This window comes from Falco punctatus (genome assembly GCF_963210335.1).
Source record: "Falco punctatus genome assembly, chromosome: 7".
Taxonomy (NCBI): domain Eukaryota; kingdom Metazoa; phylum Chordata; class Aves; order Falconiformes; family Falconidae; genus Falco; species Falco punctatus.
Window position 1 is genome coordinate 19,349,513 of NC_137587.1, and position 27,907 is coordinate 19,377,419.

General features: G+C 41.0%; 2 protein-coding genes across 6 annotated transcripts in view; one reads left to right on the forward strand and one right to left on the reverse strand.

The window, feature by feature from the left end:
• GPR176 (G protein-coupled receptor 176) overlaps positions 1–7,800 on the reverse strand; it is a 40,826-nt gene extending 33,026 nt beyond the window's left edge. Inside the window, exons 1-2 of one of the 5 annotated variants that reach the window (XM_080396448.1) lie at positions 4,684–7,800; positions 3,204–4,068 (exon numbers count right to left, since the gene is read on the reverse strand). In XM_080396448.1, the coding sequence (XP_080252574.1) occupies positions 3,204–3,588 (385 nt within the window). In that variant the 5' untranslated portion in view covers positions 3,589–4,068; positions 4,684–7,800. Of the gene's footprint in view, positions 1–2,320; positions 4,186–4,683 lie in introns of those variants that run through there. The other 4 variants (XM_080396449.1, XM_080396451.1, XM_080396450.1 and 1 more) reach the window with 4 other exon arrangements.
• Positions 7,801–7,899: 99 nt separating this feature from the next.
• Positions 7,900–27,907, forward strand: part of EIF2AK4 (eukaryotic translation initiation factor 2 alpha kinase 4) — a 37,760-nt gene continuing 17,752 nt past the window's right edge. Inside the window, exons 1-21 of the mRNA XM_080396429.1 lie at positions 7,900–8,376; positions 10,184–10,299; positions 11,340–11,442; positions 12,795–12,968; positions 13,764–13,844; positions 14,352–14,500; positions 16,223–16,338; positions 17,316–17,473; positions 17,884–18,419; positions 18,783–18,892; positions 19,468–19,625; positions 19,966–20,378; positions 21,140–21,209; positions 22,329–22,409; positions 23,620–23,742; positions 24,236–24,340; positions 24,555–24,612; positions 25,335–25,414; positions 26,110–26,211; positions 26,798–26,848; positions 27,655–27,891. Of these exons, the coding sequence (XP_080252555.1) occupies positions 7,918–8,376; positions 10,184–10,299; positions 11,340–11,442; positions 12,795–12,968; positions 13,764–13,844; positions 14,352–14,500; positions 16,223–16,338; positions 17,316–17,473; positions 17,884–18,419; positions 18,783–18,892; positions 19,468–19,625; positions 19,966–20,378; positions 21,140–21,209; positions 22,329–22,409; positions 23,620–23,742; positions 24,236–24,340; positions 24,555–24,612; positions 25,335–25,414; positions 26,110–26,211; positions 26,798–26,848; positions 27,655–27,891 (3,480 nt within the window). The 5' untranslated portion in view covers positions 7,900–7,917. The remainder of the gene's footprint in view (positions 8,377–10,183; positions 10,300–11,339; positions 11,443–12,794; positions 12,969–13,763; positions 13,845–14,351; positions 14,501–16,222; positions 16,339–17,315; positions 17,474–17,883; positions 18,420–18,782; positions 18,893–19,467; positions 19,626–19,965; positions 20,379–21,139; positions 21,210–22,328; positions 22,410–23,619; positions 23,743–24,235; positions 24,341–24,554; positions 24,613–25,334; positions 25,415–26,109; positions 26,212–26,797; positions 26,849–27,654; positions 27,892–27,907) is intronic.

The following is a 27,907-nucleotide window of genomic DNA, read 5'->3' on the forward strand; positions in this document are numbered from 1 at the left end:
TATACCCACACATCCTGCCTCTAAGGAGAGTGCCTCCCCTATCTGTGCTTCAGGGGGAAGGATAGTCCTAATTCCCCTTGAAGGGTTTCCCCTCTGCAAAAAGAAATCTGAGACTTACTGGACCAAAGAACTGCTATTCCTCCACTCAACTGCAGGGCTCACCTGATGGAGAAGAGCTGGATGCCACCCACGGCTCTAAGGACCATGGCAGTAGAACAAATGAAGAGGAAAACTTTAATTAATGGCCTTTGTGTAAGCCTAAGTGTGAGGTAAATATCAAGTTATTCTCCCCTACTGATGCAGAGATGGTGTGCAGCATGCCCACAAGCAAAACTTCTGGCACATGTAAGGGTTGAGCATGCAGGTACCAAAACCCTAAGACCTTCTGAAGAAGGGGGCTTCAGCTTCTTTGTGGCTCTGTTTCCATTCAGTAAAGAGGGAACAGCCATACATTCATAGGGGTGATATGGGAAGACATTTTTAAAGACCTCAAACTTTCAGCTGTTACAATAGCATATCATAAATGTTCTTAAAATAGTGTTTCGGGGCAGCAGGGAGACTGGAAAAGAAGGTAGTTTGAAAAAAATAGTTGCTTTCCATCACTGTAAATTCATGATTTTTCCATCACACGTAAATTCATGGAAACACTGCTAACATCTGTCATTGATCTGCTGCATTTTCATATTTAAAAAACAACATGATTTCTCTCCTGTTTTGCTCTTTGATAGGCCTGAAGAAATTACTGATCTGGAAGCTTGATCAGCCTCCCAGCATCCAATCTGGATGTAACAGGTCCAAATCTTTTCCCAGAGTCCACCTCTCAAAAGCAAATTGCAGGAGTGCCAAACCATGACTTACAGTAGTCTTGCAAAATTTGTAGCTATGGTATTTTTTGGTTGGTTGTTTTTTAAGAACTCCTAGCTGCTGAAGGCATGACTACACAAGAGTGTGTGCTTTCTTCTTCAAATAAAGTTGGAGGATCCATGCTCATGAAAGTAAGACTGGACATATGACCCAAATGACTCTTAAAGCTCAAAACCCAAAAAGTAAAGAACTACAATTCTGACTTTTCTCATCCAATCTTGTTATTTTTAGGACACTATTTGCTGGCTATCATTTTGCGTCAAGCACTACCCAACATACAGAAAACAAGAGTCATTTCCCCACACTACCTATGTGCTAAATAGAAAAAAAGCAAGAACCATGAGGATTACTCCCACTGTACAGAAGAACAGCTGAGGCCAAAAGTCTCAGTGATTTACAGGAATAATCAGTTTCGCTGACTGAGCCCAGAGCTCGATGCTGTCCCAAAACTAGGTTTACCATCTTCTTAGCAACAATTTAAGTGATAATAAATATTACCAAGAAGAAATGGGTATTAGAATTAATTACCATGACTACAGAAACGGATTCTAGCATTACTCAAGATCAGGGAAAGCAGAAACAAACCCTTGATAATAACAGCCACTGACCATCAGCAAAGTCCTACTGAACTCTCCTGAGACAGTTGGAGGCTTTCCCAGTCAAGCCTTGTGTGGAAAGCCTCATCATTTCCAGTAACCAGCTTTGAATGATTTAGGTAGTAGTGGCATTTTACTGAAATGCAGCTCATTGATCTCCCAAACAGTGCTAACTGGAATCACCATAAGGCTTATTTTGCGTTTGGTTTTTTGTTGTTTTGTTTTTGGTAAGAAATGCACATGTATTCATAACAAAACTACATACTATAAGCACCTTGAAAGCAAATGCACACACGCATTTCTAAAGTTATATGGCAATATATTGCTAGTTTACTACAACATACTTAAAGTCAATGATTCCTACTTTAAGGCTAACAAGTAGACAAGATTGGATATGGTTATGCATATTTACAGCATAAAGTACTTCCAAAGAATTAATTTAAATCTGCAGGACACACAGAACTAGTGCAGTGTGAAACAGAAATTCAGTAAAACTTGTTTAAAACACTCCACACCCTTTTCTATAGTAAAGAGAACAGATCCCATTACAGTTGAAAATAAGGAGGTAAGCAACCCACTTAATTTTTGCTCATTTAAGTTCTGGTAGAAAAGTTTGCTAAGTAACATATGCATGCAATGTACCAGTTCTCATCTGTGATGAATAACATTTCACAGTAATAGCTTTTTACACATCAAAAACCCACAAGGAACTTGAAATCATACACCTGAGGACCTAAGATGCAAAAAGACGAGTCATTAAGACAGACAGAAAATCATGCTAGTTACTGTTTGGTCTGCAGTCCCTGACCACAAGGATAAACAAACCACATGAACAAAAAACTCCGGTGACACACACTCACCCAGCAAAGAGCCTACGAAGATGACAATTTGCACCGTGGTAGTGAAATGCCTGTAGGTCTGCTCTTCACCGTGCTCCTCACGCTCCACGGCGCCAGCCTCGCTGCCATTCCCACCCTGCCACACCATTTGCCCAGCCGAGGTGTTCCTCAACTCCAGAGCTCTGGTGACAGCCTGGTATGGGGCGTGCTCGCTTCCGTTCCTCGGGATCCAGCTTTTGTCGTACCCCATGGCCAAGTTCCTGCCTTCCCTGCTGCCACCTAATAACCACAGGTTATGGAGCCCTTGCCTTTAATGACTCAGTGGAGCCAACCGGCAAAAAGGTGCTTCTAAGGATAAAAGCCCCGTCTCTGACACTCCGTGGCACCTTCACCACATTTCTGTGTCCCGGAAGGCAGGGCTGGCTTTTCACATTTCTACCTTACAAATCGTGACAGCCGGTACAGAAAAGCAGAAAATAAAGCAGGCTCCTCCTTGCAATTAGCTGTCCCATATTTCTCACTTCACCACACCACAGCGTTTCCTTTGCACGTTTTACTGCGATAAGGGTGAACGAGGACATTACAGTCCCCACGGCAGCTCGTCTTCCCAACCCCACCAGAAGGTCACCTCACGCCCGCCGCGCACACGCTCGCGCACTCACGGACTTACTATACGTTAAATCCATTTTGGAAAAGTTGATGGACCGCAAGCTGTGTCCCCCCCACGCCACTCTCAGCCTTGGCGCTAGCCGTTCTCACAGCCCTGGCAGAGGACAGACACCTCTTTCCCCGCTGTACATCTCCTAGCGCTCTCCTCTCTCCTGCCCACTCCCGTGGTGAGACATGGCTCCGTCCCGCGTCCCTCCTTGCTCTGCGCGACGCTGGACGCCCAGAAGACCCTTACACAGCGTCCAAGGAAGTAAATGAACGCTCAATGGCTTCCACTGCACTCCAGCTATTTCTCGGGGAAAATTAATTTGGTTTTGAATCCCAAGGCGGGGGGCACTCGAGCCCCCAGTGAACCAAAAAGCCTCCGTACGATCCCGCGTGACCCGCTCTGCGCGCGCTCGGCCCCGAGCGCGGCTGGCGGTGGCAGCCCCGCTCGTACGTGAGACAACATCGCGGCCCGGCCGCACAACGGCGCGCCGCCGCCGCCCGCAGCCCCGCCGCTCCACACTGCGGCCCGCCGCCAAGCCCCGCCGCCCGCGGGAGGCGGTGGCCCGGCGGGGCGGGGCGGGGCGCTGAGCTCCCGCCTCCGCCGCGCTCCCCAGGGGCGGGGGGGCCGCCATCACGTGGGCGCGGCACTCGGAGGGGCCGGCGGGGCCGCCATTTTACTGGGGAGCGGTGGGGTGGTCGCGGCTGGGTGGGCACGGCGCCCGCAGCTTGGCGTCGGTGGGCGGGTGGCGTCTGGAAGTCTCGAGTTTCTAAACCGGTATTGTAAAACGGGTCCGTAATTCTGAGGACAGAATTTCAAAAGACCGTGCTAGCTTCTAGATATATGTATTATTTGTTAACATTGAGATTTTTTAAAATACATAATGCGTCGGGAAAACGCCTTCGTATGCATAATGGGTTTGGGCTTTAGTTGTGTAAAATGTGTGCATCCGTATAGTGGGTGCCCATTCGCCTTTAACCTGAAGATTTTAGGAGGATGGCTAGTTTAAAATCGAGCCAGAAAGGGGTTTTCAGCTTTTGGCCGGCGAATCTGGGAGCGCCCCCCCGAAGAACGGCTGCCCGCGAGCATCGCCCCCGCACAGCAAGACCCCGACCTTGATGTGAATAAGCTGTAAATAATATGGTCAAGTTTGTATTCATAAACCAGTATTCATTTTAATGCATAAATAAGCTTGTAATTGTATAGCGACAAAGGGGTTAAAATGTCTGAAAGATCATATAGACTGTTCGGGCAAGAAAGTTGCAAATCTCTGCAAGGGGAGCTGTCCTACCAAGGAGATAAGGGGACAGCTGGATGTCCTTGAGTAAAATTACGAGGGGTATTGTAAAAACCCTGGGAAAGATTTCTACAAGTCTGCCAACTCATCACTTTTGAGACCTAAGGTGAAAAGTACACCATGAGGAAGACCTACGGCCTTCCTCCCATAGACCACTGCCCACATTCTAAAGACCCCGGCCCACCATTTTTGGAAGAATCTGTGCAAGCGTGAAAGACTGATAAGCTAATTAACATACAAAGCGAGGGTAGGTGGGTTCAGGTAATGAATATGTATAGGCGTTAATGGAATATTCATTGTTTCATTATATAAATATAAATTAATCTGCCCCTCCGGGTGTGTACGATTGGTGGAAAGATTCCCCCGTACACCCGGCGCCGACAATAAAGAATATTTAGTCACTAAAATCTGGTTTTGGACCTGTGAATCAACCTGACAAAACATACTTCTGTGAGGTGTCTTGTTTCCTGAGATGTGAGCTGGGATGATAACGGGAAGGGCTGTGTATTCTGCCACAGGTTCAGTGCTGACCTCAGGGGAATGGGGACTGCCACTGCCCCATCCCACCACAGGCCCTGGAGGCCGTTGGCCAAACAAACCTCCACCTGCACCTCCGTGTGCTTGGGCCCTGCGCTTTGCAGCTTCCTCTGTGGGTGTGCAAGTGTCTCAGGTCTTTGCTCCAGGCTCTTCTCCAGTAACTCACGTATTCCCCACTCCCAGCCTGGCCCCAGGCTTACTCACCCTCCTACCCTTTCCTCTTGCCCCTACTCCCAACCCATTCACCTTGTCCACCCAGTCTCAGTTTTTCCCACATTTCCCAGGCAACATTCATCAGCTTCCACTGTGCATTTCCCTCATCTTCGTTTCCTGGGACTCCTGAACTGGCTTCTTCCTCCTTTTGGTTCCCCCAACATTCCTGTGGCCATTTTGGCCAATCTCCATGACCAGACTGACCTTCTCCCAGGCACCTGCAAGGCACTTTTCTTCACAGGGCCACCCCTTTCTGCAGCTCCTCCTTCTGGGACCCTTCCCCTCTCTTCTGCACTTCCCCTAGAGAGACTCACCTCCCCTCAGCTGTGCACAGGGGGAAGTGAAAGCATGCTCTCACATCGTTAAATTTTAATAACTAGAATTACATTTTAATGTTGTGGGATATGAGGGTTTAAAATTTTCTCTTAAATTTTGGAAGGGTAGCTTCTGTCCCGATGCAGTCTGGCACATGTTTAAGGCAGGTGGCTCTCCGGTAATTGTTCACTGTAGTCCCATAAATCTGTGCAGAACATGTGAATATTCACTCCCACCCTCACCCCAAATAATACTTGGTTTACTTTATGCAGGTTTTCACAAGGCTAGCTAAGCAAAGCCACAGCACTGAAAAAAGTTATCTCTTCCCCCTCACCCATCAGATTTTCACACTTCTGCTAGCGTGCAAGACTTCTTAAAAGAAATTCTCAGAATGTTTTTATGATGATGTTATTTTTCTCTGGCTTTCTTCTTAGAAACATCATTGTAGAAGAAATTAAGAGAAAAAATAAAACAGCCTGAGGTAGACATCTGGTCTAGAACATTTAATCCCAACTCGTTACAATTTTGCCAAGTCAAGAAAGAACCAGAACAGTTGGGCAGCTATAACAAGGCAGAGTTACCTGACCCACCCATTGTCACACAACGTAACAGGGGAATAGTTTCCCATGTGCTGGGCTGTGTGCCTTACGCAGAGTGCTTGGAAAGCATAAACCCATCAATTCTGTTAAAGAAAATTTTACTGAAGTTTCTTAATTACTTACTGCATCATTATCTCAAAATTAGCCATCCTTGCTGTGTCTTTGTGTGGGAGAGAAGATGAGTCTGTGACCTAGAAACTTTTCTTTCTAGTCTTTAACACAGAGAGACTATTTATACAAATTGATAGATGAGCATACCCAACTGCACCAGTGGATCAACTGTAGCAGTTACTTCTAAGAAGGTGCAAGAAACTCTAGTGGACATCACATTTGACTGCGTAAAAGGAGATCTCTCTTGTTGCTAGATAAACACTACACAGCTTTGGTCACATGTTTCCCACACACACTCAACACAAAAAAAGATAAGACAGAAAAGTGCTGCTGCTAAAGGTACATTCCAGGTCCCAGGCATGGTAAGGAACAGAGAACAGAATCAGAACAGCGATACAATTTAAGATTTGGGTTTTGTTAGATACTAATAACATTATGAAACTACCAGTTATTAAATAAGTTATAATCCCAGATGGGACCATAAAAATTCAGTTTAACTGAAGCTGAAAGATAGACAAAAGTATGCATGTAAGAAGCTTTCAATTTCAGAAGAACAAAGAGAGGTCTATAGAAACTATTCATTAGACTAAGTCCCTCCTTAAGTGGTCTATTTATAACAAAAAGTCAGTTTCCAAAGGTCAGGGAGTATAGTAAAGATCACCAGAACTCCAATGATCAACAGACCTTGTCCGTAAAATAAAGAGAAGCATCAGAAGATTTTTCATGCAGTTGCAAAAGTAAAGAAAAACTGAGTCCATTATACTGTAACAGTAGAGATTTAAAATAATGCAAGTATGGCTGTGAAACCTATTTTATTTGTTATCAATTAAGATGATGGAACTTGATCTTTAGGGAAAACGTAACTAATGGGGATCCTGGTATGGACATGACTAGGTCTAAGGCAGAAGGAAAACTCCAAGATTAATTTCATTCTGTTTCAGCAGTTCACACTGGTTTCCTACATTTCATAACAAATGAAATCACCTAAGTATAGTATATGGGTGCATGACAACAAGCTGCAGACTACTGGAACATTTTTCTTTGCCTGGAGGTTACACACCTAATTAGATAAGCATGTATGTATGAATGATCCCAAAACTTTGAAGGCTACATCATCCTGTGACAATCCTTCTGTCCAGTAGTTACCACACGAAGTGACTGAAGAAAAGCACGTTTTTTCCCTGCTCACCTGTACTCCCCTCACAGCCCCTAGCTACCTCTCCCTGGCAAGTCCCACCGGGGGCACCCAGGGGCTGATGGGGCACTCACAGGGTCTGGCTTCCCTCGGTGTTGGCAGTTCAACCAGCCAAGGACTAAGGGGCTGCTTGTGCTCCACCTCCTGGCAGTTATTAAAGCAATCACTGGTGGAAGCATTTTTTAGTTTCCACATGAATTTGTAATCTCCCCCAGCTCTACGTGAAATCCATTCTGAATCCTGTGGCTCTTTTTCCCCTTTACAAATCTTTCTCAAGGTCTATTAAAAAAATCTATACTTGCATGTGGTGCGTATCTCTGCATTTGCAGGTGTACCTGGAGGCATGTCTTGGGAAAGCTCAGACTGGACATTAGGAAAACATTCCTCACTGAGAGGATGGTTGGTCAAGCAGTACCAGCTCCCCAGGGAAGCGGTCATGGCACCAAGCCTGTCAAGAGTTTGAGGAGCATCTGGACAATGCTCTTGGTCCCATGGTCTAGTTTTAGGGAGTCCTGCAAGGAGCAGGGAGTTGGACTCGGTGATCCTTGTGGGTCCCTTCCAGTGGCGCTACACTATGGTTCCATGAGGTACAGCTACTGGCCTACACAGCTGCGAGGCCGGAGCGCCGGGGACAAGACGGGGGGCACCGTGAGTGGCCGCAGGGGCTGAGCGGGCACGCCGGCAGCGGCGGGCGGTATGCTGCGGTCCCTCACACGGCGGCAGGGACCCTGTGAGGCTGCCGGGCCCACGGCCCTGCACGGCGCGGGGCGGAAGCGAGGGCTGCGGGACCGTCCCCGCCTCTTGCCGCCGCCGCTAAGCTCCCCACTAGGCCCCAGGCGGGGCTGGTCGACCCCGGCCGCCCGGCTCCTCCTCTCGTCGCCGCGGAGGCGGTGCTGGGGCGCAGCGGAGCGCGGCCCCCTCTGGGCCGGCGCCGCTTCCACGGTGGCAGTGCTGCGGGGCTGCCCGCCATGGCTGCTGCCCGCCCCCGCCCGGGGAGCTGACATGGCCCGGGCGAGCGGCGCGCAGCAGCTGCCGGCGGAGGCGGCCGCGGAGCCGCCGGAGAGCTACCAGCTGCGGCAGGAGAACGAGCTCCAGGTGCTGGAGTCCATTTACGGGCAGGACTTCCAGGATCTGCGGCGGAGCCAGGCCTGGAAGGTAGCGAGCGGGGCTGCCGCAGCCGGCCGGCTCCTGCGCGGAGCCCGTGGGGCGGCCTAGGGGCGGCGCGGCCCGCAGGCACGGCGCGACCCCTCGCCCGGCCTCCTGAGCGCGGCGGCCGCTCCCCCGTTGGCGCGGCCCGCAGGCGCCAGCGGGGCAGAGCCGCTCGCAGGCCGGCCCCGGGCGGGCGGGAGCAGCAGGCGGCAGAGCGGGGCCGGGCGGTGGGAACGCGGGTGCCGAGTCCCGGCGGGGCTGTTGCTGCGCGCCCATGGCCCGCCCCGCGGCGGCCCGGTGACCCGCCGGCCCGGTGACCCGCCGCCCGCGCAGCTAACGCGCTGGGCCGAGGTGTGTGCGCTGTAATTACAGCTGTGCCTGTAACTTACATTGCAATTAACTGTCAGATTTTTGTAAAATTGCCTCTTAATTATAATTCAACCCTTAACCGGCTAATTACGTTACCTGCTTAATTTATTCATCTCGTCAGTATACATGTTGCTGATCTTCGCATGTTCATTATATGTTGTGGTTTACTCGAACTATGGCTGTTTCCGTAATAACGTAATACTTTAATTTTCGGATTTATAGTTGGCTTTTATTAATTACAGCTAATTAGTGCTCAGATCTAGTACTCCTTTTTTTTTTTTTCCCCCATTTCTCTTTTGTGTCCACAATGTCTAATTAATAATTCTCTTCCATCTGCGTCCGTGGCACTGTTGTCCTGTACCTGGAGGTACTGGTCACTCTTTTCCATTCCCCACCTTCCCTCTACTGTCGTTTCTTCTAAAACTCTTTCTTCTTGAGTTTCTACAAAACGTATCATAGCCCCCCTGCTGTCATTTTGCTGCGATAAACCTGAATTTAAAATTCTTGCAGCAACCTATAGCTTTCCCCCCGCCCGGGGGTTGGTGTGACCACTGTGTAACTTGGCTGCGGCTGCGTTCTCAGCAGTGTTCCAGACCTCACTCCCTATTAAATCATACCTGACATTCTTGTGACTTAACCTGTTCTTTCCCCTGCTGGAAATGCAAAGGGAAAATAGAGGGGGCAGTGACCATCTTTTAACCTGTTCCTGTATTTATTATTCCTTGTCTTATTTCCCTACTTGTTTGCCATGTCAAGGTCTTGTGTTGGGTTTTTTCCAAAAAAAATAATTTTCTAATTGAAAAGAAAAAGTTTAAAATGTTTATATGGGCATGTTTTTCTTTATTCTGATTTTGAGTAGGCAATTTGAACAGGATAAGGGGGAAGGGCAATTGATAAAATTATTTTTTAATGCCAAAACCAAAAATGTAATACCAAAAAATTACTACCCATTTGCTTGGCCACACAAGGTGTGTATATGGATGTGATGTTATAGTCTATTGCCATGTCAGAAAATAAAATACTGACTGGTGTGTGTTGGTGATCTAAAAAACCCACGAAATAAACAGTATTGTTCTTATAATGAATGCTTTAATTTGTGATATCATAAATAATCTGTTATTTTTTTTTCCTACTACTAGCCTACAATAAGCAGAATACACGGGTTTTATTACAAAACCTCATTTTTGCTCATCCTGAATCATCTTTCTAACAACTGTAACTACACTTATCTGAAGACTTTCTAAAAATACACTGGATAAACTGTGATAATCAGCGAACCAGTTCACACTCATTGAGCAACGTCAATACCTTAATAGATTTTGTTTCCACAGTTTGGATGGTCTAACCTGAATTCTGCCATAATATAGGTTGTGAGAGTTGCGTGCTTCCATTAAAACAAAACAAAAAAACCCTTTTAAATCAAAAGTTTTGTTTTCCATTTTAGGTACGACAACCTCCTGAAATTAATTTAGTTCTGCGTCCTCAGGGATTGACTGGTGATAATGAAGTATATGCCAAAGTTGATCTGTGGGTCAGGTGTCCACATACTTACCCCGATACGTGAGTGAACATTAAAATCTAACCATTTTTCTCTTGTTTTCCATAGTAAGTATAAGTTGAATAAATGTTTAGTGTTATTCGTCACTCTTATTGTTGCTTTCTGCATGTCAGTATTTGTTAAGCCTGTGGTATTTTATAATAGGCAACTGTAATATTTGGCACCTGAATTGGATGTAGTCTTTTGTGCAATGGAGAATAATGGGGATGCATTTGTCAGTTCAGGACTGCAGCCCCAGTTTGTTGCTTGGAGAGACATAAACACAGGTGTACCTGCTAGCATCTTGGTGCCCTTTTTAAACTTCTTCAGCTCATGACTTACTGAGAGAGGGACTGAATCTTCATTTTTAAAGCGATATGCTGTCTCAGTTGTATCCGCTGTTCCTGTTTTCTCCTGGATTAGCCTTTTGAAAGAGTTCGCCACAGGGAATGTGAAAAGGATTGCAGATGATCCATTTGTGCTGTGGCACAAGCGGTGTATGAGGGAAGTGCTATTCCTTACCAAGTGATAGCTCAGTTATAACCTGTAACACAGGATGTTAACAGCTACTCTGATTTTTTCTGATTTAAGGTAACATAGCTACAGACATTTTAATTGTTTACTTATATGTTAAACATTTTAAAAATATAACTGTTATTTATTGCATATATTTCTTTAGGTTTGTGTAACTTCTGTAGTGATAAGTCTTAAATACCTAAATGTTATGCTAGTAATATTTTTAAAGGATTGTTAACTAAATTACTGGTTAAGAGCTGAATTATGAGTCTGCAGGGTTTCTTTCATAGTTCTTCTGTTAAGTATAACTGACAGGTAATCTGCAGCCAGAAGGTTTGCTGGTAGGGAATATAAAACAGTATTTCTGGCTTTATTCTATATTGTATATGTAATATTTATGTACTGCTTGTTGAGCATTGACTAATTGCCAAGTAACTATGAACTCCATTCCTTTTCCCTCACCCACTGTTTTTGTCAACATTGTGTTGCTTTTTACACTCAATTTTTCTAAAGAGGACATTCAAATGTTTTTGTTGCTGTCCCCCAGTGTTCCTGAAATACAACTAAAAAATTCAAAAGGCTTGTCAAATGAGAAAATAAATGAATTAAAATCCAGACTAGCTGAACTGGCAAAACAGTGCTGCGGAGAGGTAAGAGCTTTTCACTTCTGTGAGAAATATACTCTGGACCCAGGTAGTTCTAGAAATGTGTGTGGTGTAACATAATGGAACACATGGACATTAGAAGTGTAAGTTGCCGTTCTCTTAAGGAAGGAGAGACTTTCTTCCTTAAGAATGTTTTAATTAATGAAAGTTTGCAATATGCATGCTCATAAAATACAGTGCATGTATAAATAGTGCAAGCTTTATCCCTGTTTATAGGCATATTTAAAAGTTCATGTTATTCTTAGAGTTACTTCACAGTATGAAAAGCAATACTAGCGCTAAAACTGAAAGCTTTCTGCACCTTACAGATTAATTTGAATGTTACAAGTGGCTATACCTGTTTGGGCAGACAGTGATTACACGGGGAGGTTTTCTGTGTTATCTTGTTCATTTAATGCTGAATTGATGGGCAAGAGACCTTAATTATAACACCAGCTGAACAGTTGACTTCTGTGGCTGTAGCACTGTCACTCAATGCCACTGTGCCTTTTCTCCTGCTGTGTTTAGGACTAGTGATACTTGACTTCCTCCCCAAATAGGATAGAAAGAGAAAGATGGGGAAACACAAGAAACTTAGAACTTTGATCTATTTTAAGGGATTTTATAAGTCTGCAGGCATGTTTGGTATTAAAGATACTTTTCCATTGTTGCTGAGGGCTGAAACAATTCAAAGAATTACTGGCAAATATTGAATTCTTGGTGAAAGCAGGTTTTATGGTATGTTTTTTGTGACTATTTGGAAATGTTACAGGTGTACGCATTTGATCCGCTCCATTTCTCTTTTTAAAAGAAAGAAGTGCACTGCTGTGGAAGCTGTTATATGCTGAAATGGAATCATAAATACTCTGCTTTCAGTTTCCTAAGCCTGTCAACTTTACATGTTTGGAAGGGGTTGCCTGTTGTTCAGTTTTGCTGCATCAAGCCTTTTTTTTCCATTTCCTGCAGATACAGTAATAGACAATTGCAAAGGATTTATTCTGTTGTAGCTCATGTGTCATAAACACGTATCTTTGTGAATAGAAAAATATGCCTAAAAGAAGATGAGAAAAGGAAGGTGGTTTAGGGTTTTTTTAAATAGAAAAAGATTATGTTTGAAGTTGGCTGTCTTTCAGTAATACTTGCCACCTCTGTTACTGTGGTCAGAGATTTTTATGTTACAGTTTATTAATAAATAATTCTGACAAAAAATTAGTGAAATACGGTAAATTCTCCCTGATAAGTAACAAAATCAGCAGTTACTGTGCTGCTGTATCGCTTTTTCAAGTTGGGTATTATTTTACTATGCAATCTACTTGTTCTTTGAACTTTGCGTGTCATTCACATTTATTTTCTTTCAGGTGATGATATTTGAACTTGCTGACCATGTGCAGTCGTTTCTCAGTGAGTACAATAAACCACCTTCCAAGTCTTTCCATGAAGAAATGCTGAAAAACCATCAAAAAGAAAAAGAAAGACTGGCTCAGGAGGAATTGCGTAGAGCACAAGAAGTTAAGAGAAGAGAGGAGCAGGAGGTAAAAGAAGTTAAAATATGAATAACCCTGTATTCTTAATAAACTAAACAATCATTATTTTGTAAGTAGTTCTGCATAGCAGTGGGGTTTTATGAATTATTAACTGGTCAGGCCTGTCAGTACGAGTTGATCAGTATGTAGTACATGATCTGCTGCTGCAGTTGTAATATTTTAATAATGTGATTTTGACCCTGAGAATTACTTATGATTGAAACAAATTTTGATTCCTGATCACTGATGAGGATCACTTATAAATACGTCCTTATACAAAAGTGTAAGCAAATGTATATATGAAGTGCATTCCATCTTAGTGACTGGAACGTTCTCTATGACAGACTTCTCCAGAGCACAATAAATTTAGTCTAAAGAGACCTTGGAGCCACATACATTCTTCATTGGAAACGAGGGGATTCATCTATGTCTTGTGGAGACTAGAAGTGTGGAGTCTCCACACTGTGGGAATGTGGATAGAATAAAAAAAAAATTCTTTAAAACAAGGAACGGTTTAGCTTATTTCTCTGTCTTTTCTGTGTATGAAACTTCATTGTTGCGTCTTGTCAGTAGGAGTAATGTTCTGTTGTCAACAGCTTTGTACTCCTGTATCATACAACTGATGCTTTTAATTTCCTCAGGAGAGCTAATGTGACTCGTATTTTTTGATTCTTGTGAGATCCAAAGGTCCTCTTTAACACTTTTGAAATCATCATAGCTTTTTTTTTTCCCTAAACCAGGGTAATGTTAACAGTTATATTCTGTGTACTGTTGCATCTCTAACAACACCAAAATTCATTTCAGCAACGTGAAATCCTTAATGAGATTCAAAGAAGGGAAGAAGAGAAAAGAGAAGAAAGAAAAAAGAAAGAGATTGCCAAGCAGGTATTCTTTCTAAGCAGGTGTACCAAACCCATCACAATAGCTTATTCCCAGTACGGTAGCATATGCTTCTGAAAATTTGAGAGGTTTACATGACTGAATTGTCCTGGACATCTTTTCTCGTCCAGTGCTTCTAATAGATCTGGGTTACAATAGGTTCTTGATTATATGGGGTTTATTTCTGGAATAAAATCAACTGTAAGGGAAAGTAGTTCAATATATTATCATCTTAAGTGTACTGAGATGGATATTTTCAAAGAGACATAGAAAAACGCTAGTATGTTAATGTTCCTTGTTTCACTGTAAAGAAGCTTTACACTCTTGCCCAGGGACAGCAGTGAACTGTACTTTCTAATCTCAGCACTTCTTCCTCAGCCTCATATGTAGATTTATTGTGAAAACCTGTTTCTTCTGTGGTCTGGGTGATTTTGTAGAATAGTAGTTAAATACTTGCAAATTTTAGGATAGGAGCAGTTGCCATACTTATTTGGTGTTTTTCATCACTCATAGGAACGTTTGGAAATAGCTGCTCTGAGGAGTCAAGATAATTCTCACAGGAAAGATACTGCAGGATGTAAAGTTGTTTCCAGTGTAAATGGGAGGTGTTTGGAACATGGAGTGACAAGTAAACACCGACCAAATTCAGCTGGACGTTCAAAGTAAGCATGTCAGGTTTGTGTGTGGATTCCCGCACACACACACACACCCACCCACCCCATTACATCTCAAAGTGAAATTTGAAGGCGAGAGAGCAGTGTGCTGTGTTGCTCAGCTGAGTGTTTTGGTCCTGTCCCTCCACTTCCCCACTTCCATTTGGCATGGTCTAAGTAATCCATGTGTTCTCAAATTATCCATAACTTTCCCATTAGAAGAGTCAGCTTGGCCCTTAGTTTAACTTAGAAAGTATTTGGCAATCATTGGAAGGTATATTCAGGGCTTACTTAGTTTCTTAAAAGTATGTTGGAAGCTGCAGGAAAAAAAATGAGTTGATGAATGTTTTGGAATAGCACAATAGATTAAAGCTCACATTCATGTCAAAACGTTTTCTGTAAAGACACACCAGTGTAAAATTCCCTGTTGCAGAGTCAGATAATGCTGATTGCATTTGCAGAGCAACTTACTGGAGGGAAAATAAGAATTATTGGAGGGTTCTTTTGCTGGTATATAACTCATTTAGGTTAGGATTGGTGATATACAGGTAGGTTGGGGTTTTTTTAGGGTGGTTGTTTTGGGGTTTTTTTGTAACCACTACTACCCTCACCCCTGTTTCCTATGTTCATAGCTGATATAACTGTCAAGGACAGTGGAGATGTCCTGGTTCAGATTGTGCCAATGACTTCTTTTTTGGACTGTTGTTTTAATGGAAATAGTGTATTCCTGGGTTTTTTGTTGTCTGTAGAGTTAAAATTTATTTTCACATTATTTATCAGCAACACTAGATACGTGACCCTTGCTGTCATCTCTTCCATTTGCCTATCGCGAGTCATATCGGGAGTTGTTTCTGAATAGCGTTTGTAGTCTGTAAATCTATCTCTTACTAATTGTAATATAACACAAAGAGGGACTCTGTGTGTGGAACAAGGTAAATGTCTCCCAAGTTTGTTTACTGTGTTTTAACGTGGAACACGTACAATGGACTTAGTAATTTTCCACACAAATTCTTAACATTCTGTGTTATTATTATTAAAAAAAAGGTCAGTTAGCAATGGTGAAATAATCAAAAAGGATTTTGAAACATTGAAACTTCTTGTGGTGCCATGTTTGTAGAGCTAAACAAAAGCTAGATGTGTTTAGCTCTCTCAGGTCTCTTTATGCAAGATATATACATATGTATATCTTACTTGCTTATATGTAATCATACTGACTTTGAAAATTTTTTGCAAAACTTGCCTTTTCTTGAAGGAGGAGTTTAGAGTAGTAAAGGAGGCAAATGGGGAAACACATTTTAAGTTAGGAAAAATAACTAAGCTAATGCTGGAATAAACTTCCAGAATTGCATATATTTGCTTTTTGTAATGTTTTGAAAGAGAACGCTAATCAAGTCAAACTGACATATTTTTCAGAGCTGTAGTATGTTGACTGTTTTTTTTTTCTATCCACCCCCCACCCCACCGCCTCAGCATGCCATCCTAAGATGCAGAACTTCTAAGGTTCCTGGCTTTAAATAAAAGAGACCAAGTGCAGTATGATGTTGCTACTGAAATGCTGGATTTCTAATCAGACGTGTATCTGCACTAACTCAGTATTTTTGAAACATGGTTATTATCATTGGATACAAGTCTCTGAAAGCTAATGCTGTTGCAGAATTGGTATCTTTAGGGACTGGGGATTGCAACGATACTACCTTTTTGTTGGGGAAAAATGTTCTGTTCACATTGCAGACGAGAACGCCAGCTTTCTGTTAGTAATAACGAAGAGTCCTCTAGGAATTATGAAGTTTTGAACTTCAGCACAAGTGGTGCTGGACAACTTACTGTCCATAAAGGGAAATGTCTAGGTAAGAAAAATAACAATTGTTGCTTGAAATACTGGGTGGTTTGGTGTGGTTTTTTTTTTTGAGAGGGGGAACTGAAGCAATGTTAACAAGCAGCAAGGGTGGAGAGAATACTGTGAATCATGAAATAGCACAGTCAAGAGTGGGAGAGAATAATATAAAAAGTTACTTTGTGATAAATATTTTATATTTTCTTAGGACTATTTTAAGTAAAAGTTTGCTCCTGCTACAATTGCATAACTGAGTAGCCATAAAAAAATAACCCACCCCACCTTCTCAACACTGTGTTCTCTACATAACTAAAATAATACTGAAAACTGTATGCTTTCAAATTTAAATAGCTAGCTTGTCAGCTATGCAGGCTACCAAACAAGAAGTCATTTAGCTTTCAGTGAAATCTGAAACCAGTAATAAGCACAGGGTTAGAAATGCATACTTAGTCTCCTTCCATTGCTGCTGATAGCAGTGGCATAAAAGCAGTGGGTTTGGAGAGAACAATACAGGCAACTATAGGAGACATTCAGAGCTAAAAGGCCTCCAGGATGTGCCCATATGTATGGGCCATCAAATGTTTGTATTGTTAATTTTCAACAGAGCACTTCCTCAGTGGAAGGGTGAACAGCCTGAAAGTCTCTGGAGCAAAGAGAATTTTATTGAGGAAAAACAATTACGTTACTGTGTGTAGAGCTCAGCATTTGCTCAGCAGGAAGACTGTTTATTAAAACCTGAAATTCTTTAAAATGTGCAGCAATTTTTTGCCAATGTGCTGTTGCTTTTATTTGCTGCTACATAGCATTCAGTCTCATCAGACTTGATAATTTCCGTGTCTGTCATGTAGGTGTGGATCTTGTTGAGCTGTAAGTAGGTTTGTATTTCTGAAATTGTAGAAAGCAGGCTTACTGGTGTTCTTAGAATTTGCAGGAGCTCTTATCAAATCATTAGGAAACAAAAGAAGCTCTGTTCCTCTTCTCTGTATACAGGCAAGGATGAACAGCTTGGTAAATCAGTCTACAATGCCTTGGAAATTCGCAGTGGAGACTTTGTTTTAATATATGAGTGGGTACTACACTGGCAAAAGAAGATGGGAAGGTTTCTTACCACGCATGAAATGGAAAAAGTTGAGAAGTGTAAGAAACAGGTAATGCCCTTATTTTGCATTTAGCATACTGAAGGTTAGGTGAAGCTCAGTGTTTTCCCTGAGGCTGCTAGTTTATATTAAACTTGGGAGGGTGGTGATGAGCTAGAAAAGACCAGTGTTTTGAGTATCTGCACCACAGAAGATGGGTGTGTTGGAGTATTCAGGAGTTCATTTACAATAATACAAATGCAAGACAGTACATTTGCAGGTATGCATAAATAAAATACTTGAATTCTGAAGAAAGAGGGAATCATGCTTACCTGGCAGAGACCAAAATTGTTCTTGTGTACAATACTTCCTTTTTAGCGAAGAACAAAAATGTTATATATTTTGTATGTGTTGCATATTTTAGTAGTGGTGTTTTCATGAGATATGACACAATGCATGTTATGTTGTGTTTCTCTTAACAGCTTCAGGGTGCAGAAACAGAGTTCAGCTCACTGACGAAGCTAAGTCACCCAAACATAGTGCATTATAAATGTATGAACCTTAAAGAAGGAGATGATTCAATTGTGGTGGACATCTTAGTGGAGCACATAAGTGGTTGCAGCCTTTCTACATACTTACACAAAGAGACTCCAATTCCAGTTGAGCAGTTACGCCATTATGTGACCCAGATCTTGTCAGCTCTCAACTACTTGCACAATAATTCAGTAGTACACAAAGTTCTTTGTGCTTCTAGTATCCTGGTAGATGCTGAAGGTAACATTAAGGTGACAGATTACAGTATTTCCAAGCGCTTAGCTGATATCTGCAAAGCAGATGTTTTTGAGCAAACCAAAGTTCGTTTTAGTGAGGATGGTCTTCCCAGCAAACCTGGAAAAAAAGGAGATGTATGGAGTCTGGGCTTGCTTCTGCTTTCACTCAGCCAGGGCCAAGTAACCAAGGAATATCCAGTTGCTGTGCCTACCAATTTACCTGCTGACTTCCAAGACTTTCTGGAAAAGTATGTTTGTTGTGTTCCTGTGTATTTTTCTCTTTTATGTTCTTTTTTTTGTTTTTAAAGTCTTGAACAGTTTTTTGAAAGAACTCTAAATCCCCCGTGTCGCTAGTTAGTTTTTAGAAAAGAGGTGGTTGCTTCCTCACAGCTCAGGCTGCTAATCTGGGATTCAAGAGGACAGGTCTGGTGCTGTCTTCTCTGCCCTGCTGCAAACTGTGTGTTACTGTGGATGTCTAGTCTGTGGTTTGCTTCCGGTTCCCATCTGAATGATAAAGGTGGTAGTTTCTTGACTATAAGGAGACCTCTCTGTGCATTTAAGCCTGATACGGAATAGATCTTTGAACAGTCCTGTTCTTGGTTTGCTAACAGATGCATTTGCTTGGAAGATAAGGAAAGGTGGACTCCTCAGCAATTGTTACAACATAGTTTTATAAACATTCCACGAATTAAGACACCTGTAGCTGAAGAAAATTTAGATGGTAAGAAATTTGGTTCTTTCTGTATTCTGCTAAGTGGAATATGTGCCTGCAGTAACAGAAGAATGGAGCAGTGCTAGAGCTTCATAAGGCTGCATGAGTGTTTTATATTAACTAACTTAAAAGCTAGCATGGTCTTTAACTTCTATATCCATGACTGGCTGGGGTGGACTGACTCTTCAGTGGAGCTGTTGTCTCTTCAGTAGAAGCAGTTGATGCTTTAATTAAACCTGTAAACTCAGTCCCTTCCTGCATCGTGTAAATGTCAGACTTAACTTGGTCTGTGGAAGATACTGTTCCAATGAGACTTCTTCCCCCCTTACATTCTCGTTAGAATTAGTTCCTTTGCCCAGCATAATTGATGTCAGTTATTAAAACTATATTGAGGTTTATGCTTGTACCAGAGCTGAACTCTACACCTTAACTCTATACAGCAGAGCACTTGTGTATTTTAGGTTTTAGTTGTGCTTGAAGTTATTTAGGTTTTATCTTCTTCCTGATGCTTATTTGACAGTCCCTTGTGCTTTGTCCCCATAAGCCCATGCTGCCATCTGTGGTAACTGATATCCCTGTTACAGATTTGGCAGGTATAGATTGCATCGAGACAGTTGTACCCAGCAGTCAGATATCCAGCGCATCATTCTTCACAGAAACACAAAGACAATTTTCACGCTACTACAATGAGTTTGAAGAGCTAAAATTACTTGGAAAAGGGGCTTTTGGAGCAGTTATCAAGGTATGGTATAAAAATTATTTCCCTCTGTGGAATCATTTTTGGGGATGTGTTTGTGTTCTCTGAAGCAAAACAATATATTTGGTGTGTGCGTGGTTTTACTTGTTAAATTCTAGTGTTCTGTGCCTGTGTTGTGGGTTTTATCTGGAATTGAATAGGCTGGGAAGTTTTGTGAGAGGCTGCTGGGAGCCTGAGGAGAAGGCTATCAGTATGGGGAAGCTTGCATTTCAATTGTAGTCATTTCCCAGGTGGAAGGAAAACTTTCTCTTCTATGAAATTATTCTGGCAGTACTTGATAAGGCATTTATAAGCATTTGACTTTAGATTTATTTGAATTTTGCAGGTGAGAAATAAGCTTGATGGTTGCTATTATGCTGTGAAACGTATCCGCATAAACCCTGCCAGCAAGCAATTTCGGAGGATTAAGGGGGAAGTAACATTACTTTCCCGCTTGAACCATGAGAACATTGTGAGGTATTACAATGCTTGGATAGAAAAACATGAAAGTCCTGTTCCCACTGTGTCATCATCTGAAACAACCGAAGAGAAAAGGTTGTCCGCCAAAGCCAGTGTCTTCATCCTTACCACAGAGGAGACAAATGATGTGGAAGCTAATGCTCCTCCTCCGGTTTTGACAAGTTCAGTTGAGTGGAGTACTTCATGTGAAAGATCCTCCAGCAACAAATTCAGTGGAGCTGATCAGGAGTCCAGTGATGACGACGATGATGTTGATGGGGTGTTCTCGCATTCAATTTTGTAAGTAGGCTTCAGGATTGGCACTAAAGGAAACATGAGCATAGTGGGTTTTTCCAACTGTGTTCTATCATTCTCTCTTCCTTTGTCAGAAGTAGTTTACCATATTTTTGTTCTGTCCCCTGGTTCAAAAACGGTGTATTTGCCAGCAGCCAGAAGGCCAGGGAGAACAAAACTTGTAGCTTAAAAACTGTCAGAGTAAGAGGAAAATTTTGGTTTCGGCTTCTAGAAGTTTATTCCCATTTGTGTCTGAATGTGTGACTGTTTATGTTGGACTGCCTTTTCCAACTTTGAGAGTGAAGGTTTTAATAAACACTAACAGGAATACTACAAATCCTGGAAAATACCTTAGTTGTCCTCTTCTCTTTTTTTTTTTTTTTTTTTTTTATTAACATACTCAGCTACCTGCCTCTGTGTGGAGTGGTGCTTGCACTCATGTTCGGTTTTTTGTGTTTTTTTTTTGTTTAAGCAAGTAAGTCAACTTATCTCTGATTTGCTTATTGAATATAGAAATTAAATTTTATTAATGCACATATGTACCTTCCCTTTAAGAGACTGGGCTGTCAAAGGAAGTGTTGCTTTGCAAGCAGGATACTTTTTTGAGTTTGATTTTGGTTTGGTTTTTTTGTTTAAGGCGTATGGAAGGTCTTCAGCAGAAATTTAGATTTTCTTTTTTTCCACAAATAGTTTCCAGATTTCTTAATAAATATTTCTTGGTACCCAAAACTTTTGTATTTTTTTTTTCTTTCTCTCTTTTTAAACAGGCCAACCACAGATTCTGACAGTGAAATAATTTTTGATAACGAGGATGAAAACAGTAAAGGTCATCCTGTAGTAAGTATAAAGATAAAGCTAGTGAAAATGAAAAGATTGTAAAATAGTCTTTGAAAAGCAAACAGGTCAGCTGGGAAGTTTTGTTTCACTTCAGATGTAAGTACAGAACCATATAACCTTACGTTCCATCAGAGCAAATATTGTGCCATCATGAACTGCATTCCATAGAAACAGATCTGATACAGCTAACCTGGATTCTGTTTCCCATAGTGTTTATTGAGCTAAGTGTGGGTTGCACTTTTTAGTCATGAGCGTGGTTATTGCAAGTTTAACACTTTAGGTACATGATTTATCAGTTAACCATATGGATTGCCTAATAGCCTCTGAAAGTTGAAATTCTGTTCTGCTTTTAGATGATATAAAACAATATATTTGCTCATCCTAGCCACTTCTTCAAAGTGGTGACAGTGCATATTGCTAGCAGTCAAAAAAGAGACAGGAAGTCAGAATAATGTGTAAGGTTTTAGTTGATTTTAAGATTTTTGTATCACAGCACTTGCACTGTATCACTAAAAAGTATCAGTGCACTGTATCACTAAAAAGTTAATGCACCATTTTCTACAGCATCTAGAATCTGTCAGTGCCAATCCTGATGGTCTGTAAAATGCTCTTACAAAAGCTTCATCTTCTTCCTCTTTCTGTTGTAATGTGCAGTGGCATGAAAAAGCTTTCAATATATGATTTAATAATAGGGCAGTGCATTTTTGTCACAATATATACACCATATCAGAATTGTTTGTTGGGGGCAGGGCTTGCATTATTAATTCTACTGAGGAAGCTTTGTATATTTTCATTTCAAATTTTTTAAAATGTGATACGCTTTGATATTTAGGTTTCATCCAGATCTGGAATGTTTTTCCTCCAGTGTCTAATGGTGGCAAAATGTTACTCATTCCCGCTTAGAAAATGAGAGTCAGGTTACACCTGTTTTTATAGTTTCTTTAGAAGCAGTGGCATTAAAGAAGTGGCAATATATTATTTTGCTGTTACTCAAATGTAGCCATAGAAGGCGAGTTTTCATCAATGTGTTGCAGCCGTTAAAAAATAGTTATATGCATAAAAAAACCCTCTGAACAGCTTCCTGTAACTAACTGTTCTATGACTTTTATTGTGACAAAGGATGAAGAAGGCAATGAAAAGAATAGCCACGGAGAAGACAAGGCACCAGTCATCCAGACAGTGCATTACCTGTATATTCAGGTACAAACATGCTTGCAATTTCAGCAGAAATGATACTGTTCATTCCAGTCTGCAGAGGTTAATTGCTGGTTTTCATGAGAAAAGCAATGACCTTTAAAAAGTGCAGATGGACTAAGTTTGATGTTGTTTTTGCAGTGGACTCGTTTTCTGAAAGGCTTGGCTGGTGGAAGGCACTGTGCAGTGCACACGGCTCGTTATGCTTTCCAAGCATCTGTAGTTGTTCCTGGAGAGAACTACAAAGTTTTGTAGTGCCATAATGTGAAATGGGACCATTGTTGCTGCTTGTGTATCAGTGAAAGTTGGCAACTCCTGACCTAACCTTAGAACAATCCAACCAACTAACCTTTTTGGATGCGTGGCTTCCAAACTGCTGTCTTGCCTTGTGCTTGTCATTTGTTTAGAATATTCGTTCTTGGGTTTGGTTGTTGTGTTAATTCCCAGGGTGGAGTTGAATTGTACTGTATTAAGTTACAGAGGGGAAGTTGTATTTCGCAGATGTGGAAACTTCCTCGTTCTCTTCAAAGATGATATACTGCGTATGCACTTTCTTTTAATGGAAAACAGTTACCTGCAAAGCCATTGTATGGCCCTAACAGCAGACACTGTTATATAAATAAAATTCCTGCAGGTTTGCAACTTCAGGCTTTACTACTGACAATATCTCCTTTGTATTAGGAGTTAGACTGTTTCTGGGAGAAGTCAGCTGTCATAGCTAACCGCACTGTGGTGATCTGCGGTTTATTTAGAGTGCACTTAATGCTAAATCTTGTCTGGAAGGAAGATACAATTAGATGGAATTGGATTTTAATAAGCTTGTTTGCATGTGTTATGTGTACTCATAAGCAGTTAAGACACCAAGTGAAATAAAGCCTGAGATTCTTTAAAGTTTAAGTTAAACATATATTACGGCTTGACTGGTTTCACCTTGGATTTGACATTGATGTTAGAGAATATATTACTCTACAGACTTGTACCATTGTTCCAGAAAATGGGATAGGACTCACAAGTGAGTGTGTGCTTTCTCACTAAAAGACAGCTCTTGGGGAAAATTCGACATAACTGCATGTTTTCATGATACTATTTGCTCCTGAACTGAGTATTACAGAACCAGGCATTAGTATGCACACAGATGCATATTTCTGATGGTCTGTTTTCTTGACAAAACTGCTCATTCCTCCCCCCTGTCCCCTATACATATGCACAACTGAAGATGGAGTACTGTGAAAAGAGCACATTAAGGGATACTATTGACCAAGGGTTATATGAAGACACCAGTCGGCTTTGGAGGCTTTTCCGAGAGATTTTAGATGGCTTAGCTTACATCCATGAAAAGGTTAGTAAATATGACAGTTGTACCTGTATTACGCCTCTTTCTCTATGGATTTCTTAATATTCTATTCATTTTTTTGGGTGTTTTATTAGCAAGGTTTGTTCCTTGCCCTTTCCAATATTAATCCTTTCTAGGGGTTTAGAATGTTTTATCATAAACTTGAATTTTATAATGAACCACTTCACATTTTTGCCTTTGTCACTAAAATCTGGCCACCTTCTAAAAGTGCTTTGTTAGGTATCTGGTAGCACTGGAAACTGTTTTTAGATCCTGGGCTACATACTATAGTCTTAATTCAGAATAATCATCAGTAATGTTTACGCATAATACTTAATGCATAGACTTCTACCAGAATAAAAGTACATAATACAATTGATTAGTCTATTATAGAGTTCTATTTTGAATTGTGTTTATTGTTTAATATTTATTTATTTATATATAATTATTTAATGTATGTGGGGTTTTTTCTTTTCTTTTCTTTGTTCTGGTGTAACAGGGAATGATCCACAGAGACTTGAAACCTGTGAACATTTTTTTAGATTCAGATGATCATGTCAAAATTGGTGATTTTGGTTTAGCTACAGATCATCCAGCAAATGCAGTAAGTACAGCTGAAAGTGAATGAAAAAAACTTGAATTTGGTGTTGTAGTAACACGAAAGATGAAAACAAAACATGAAAGCATAGTGCTCATGGGACTGAATATTGTGAATGCCATAATTTTTTTTATTTTCTAAGGTTCTAGATATACACCATGTACTGCCAACCAAAGCATTTCAAGTGCCACTTACAGTATGTCTGTTTCCCTGATTTCAGGTGGTCTCTAAACAAGAAGGAAATCACTCTGATGGTTGTGCTATGTCTGACCCATCAGGTTAGTTTATATAGTAGCTTATTCTAAATGATTTTAAGTAAAGGCTTGTGTTCTGCAGTCTTGTATACTCTTAGAACTTCCATTCGTTCTTTGAAAATAAAATCTTTCTTTACGGGGGGGGGGTGGGAACAAACCAGCCAACAACATTTGGGTAGATATGTTACACGTAATCTAGCAGTTTTGACTGTTCCCTAAAAATCAGGTTGCTTCCACTGCTAGCCTTCTGCCACGGATCATGATTTTCCCACGGTGAGGTATATAGAGATCCTGTATATCTGTTCCATCTGCACTGTTCTCTTGCCTGTACAGGACAATTTCAAGACTTCAGGGATTTTTGGTTGGGTGGGTTTGGGTTTTTTTTGACATTTTCTGTAACAGGCTGAATTTTGTGTTCTGAGAAGTTTTTACTACATTGTCTGTCTTAAGATGGGTGTAATGGAAGTGAAATTTAGATTTATCATTTGTCTGCTGACCTACTACAATTCTGTAAGGTAATAGGTTTAACCACTACAGATAGAACACAGGTACTTGACATGTGAAGGTAAGAACTGTCTGTTTTGCATACTCAACTGTTTTTGTTTCCAACTGGGTCCCTCTCAATAAGGACTGCATTCCCACCTGGAAGAAATGAGGACAGAAGATGAGTGAGATTTTTCTTGACTTTGATGCTGCATTTTTCTCCCACTTTCTTGAAATTGGTACTCTCCACTTCTGCCACACAGGTAATTTGACGGGGATGGTTGGCACCGCATTGTATGTCAGCCCAGAGGTCCAAGGAAGCACTAAGTCCACATACAATCAGGTACGATTACAGTAGACTTAATAAAGAGGTAGCATGGAATCTAAGATACCACATACAATTTAGGTCATTCCTGCTCAACAAAGGTGAATTCAAAGTGGAACAGGATGTGGTGGAACTGCTGTGATAAGCAAGGGAATGAGAAATTCTCCTTTGAGAGGAGACCAGTGGTTAGAAGGATGTGGGTAGGTGAATTTTTCTGCCTGTGCTATGAGGTGCAAATGAGTTGAAAGTAGGTAATCATAGAGGACCTTTATAAATTATTAAGACAGAAATCTTACAGGCTTTAGTTAAGGTAAAATGTCATCATCGGAAGTATATGTTGTTCTCCTGGATTCCTATACGGTGATTTTTGGGAGGTGGGGGTGCACTTCTTCATCAAAGAGGAACCTGTTTACCTGCAGAGACAAGCTGAATTTCAAAGCAAGAATGTTTTCAAAGTGGGAGTTTTATGTCATGGCAGTGCTGTGATGATAGAAAGCGTTGAAGTCTAACAAATCGTAATGGAGTCATTTAACAGAAAATTAAATGAAAAAAATAAAAGCCAAAAACCAGACTCACAAAAAAACCACCCTTCTCTCCAGCTGTAATACACTCTAAAACTTAGCGAAAATATTATTTTTTTTTTCTCTGCTGTCATCTTCTGCAGAGAATTCACAGGTATTACATTTAAGTTTCCTTTTTTTTTTTTCCTTTAGAAAGTGGACCTGTTCAGTCTGGGTATAATATTTTTTGAAATGTCTTACCATCCCATGAGTACTGCATCAGAAAGGATCTTTGTTCTTGGTCAGTTAAGACTGGTAAGTACACAGATAAAAAAGATACTAATTCTGTGCATCGATTAGTTTGTTAAGGGAAGTACAAGGATGCAAAACATAGCAAAAATGTTTCCCCAGGGAGTATTTTTTTAAAAAAAAGTTTATAAAATACATAATGAAAAGTGAAGAATAAAATTGGAGCTGGTACTGACATTCCCTTAATGCACTGTGGATTCCCTTAATGATATTGCCATCCATCAGTGTTCTATCTGTGAAATTAATGTTTAGAATAGAAAATATTATTGGTGTAATTGTCAGATAAAGGCATCATGGCTTTAGTGTACACCTAGGTTTAGACCTGGTGGGTCTTTCTCAGGAACCAGTTGGTATTTGTAGTTGGTAAATGCTTGTGATTAGGGGTTGTGTCTTCATTGTACAAAACATCATAAAAGCATTTTGGTGACATCCTTTTCCTTTTAGCTCTTGGGGGTTTTTTTGCTTGTTTGTTTGTGGGTTTTTTCCAGTGGGCAGTAAAAATGCTTTGTTTCAGAACTTAAAAATAAGACTAGCCTGAGCCAGCTGGACTGCCTGTTATAATTCAAATGTGGTTTTTGTTTGTCTTTAATAGCCCACTATTGTGTTTCCTAAAGACTTTGATGAAGTCAAGCATGCGAAGCAGGTAATTTTGAAGACATTTTAACTATTAGGTATTCCCTGTCAAAAACATTAATTACTAATTTAAAATTAAGTGAGCAAAAAATACAATCTCTGCCAAGTTCTTACTTTGTTCTAATGTCATGTAATAAGGAAAAAAATAATCTCGGAAGAATATACTAAGTTGACATGGAAATACACTTACCCACAAAATTCCCTGTATACTGTCATGAAGAAGTGCAGAACTGGCATACCTCTTAAGGTCTGAGGGACAATTTTGACTACTGAAGGCTGAGACAAATGGCAGCTATGTTGTTTAAATCTCAACTTAAACTTCTGAAAGAAATCTGTCACAGAACAGAATGTGCAAGCTAAATTGACTGTAATTTACCTGTTACTAGTACCATAAAAATGTTTCCATCTTGTTCTGTTTACTTGAGCATGCCAGGAAGATTCCCACTTCTTTAATATCTGTAACTCTCAATTCTTTGCTGTTGTGCATGTGATTCTGCTTTCTCTTAACTTGGATGAAGAGATGCCAGAACTAGCATAACATGGAACGAAAAGGGATACTACGTATTTTGCCATCCCAGGAGGCACATTGCTAATATTTTTTGTGCTTTAGTACAATTAATTCAGATAATAACACAATGAAAGTTATTTAGAATTTAATAAGCAAAGAACATCTAACCCAAAGGCTCAGATCCTGCTTATTATGTACCCTGTAGAGTCTCATAGGTTTTTTTATTAATGTGATATGACTATGAAGTTTGTAAGTATTGTTAATACATAAAATTTTTCTAAACTGTAAAAATTTGATTTAATTTGTAGAGATCGGTTATTACATGGCTCCTGAATCATGATCCTGCAGCCCGACCAACAGCTGTGGAGCTGTTAAAAAGTGAACACCTTCCACCACCACAAATGGAAGAGTCTGAACTCCATGAAGTACTCCACCATACCTTAGCAAATGTGGATGGAAAGGCCTACCGGACTATGATGAGTCAGATATTTTCACAGCGTATCTCTCCAGCTATAGACTATACCTATGACAGTGATATGCTGAAGGTTTGTAGGTGTTTAA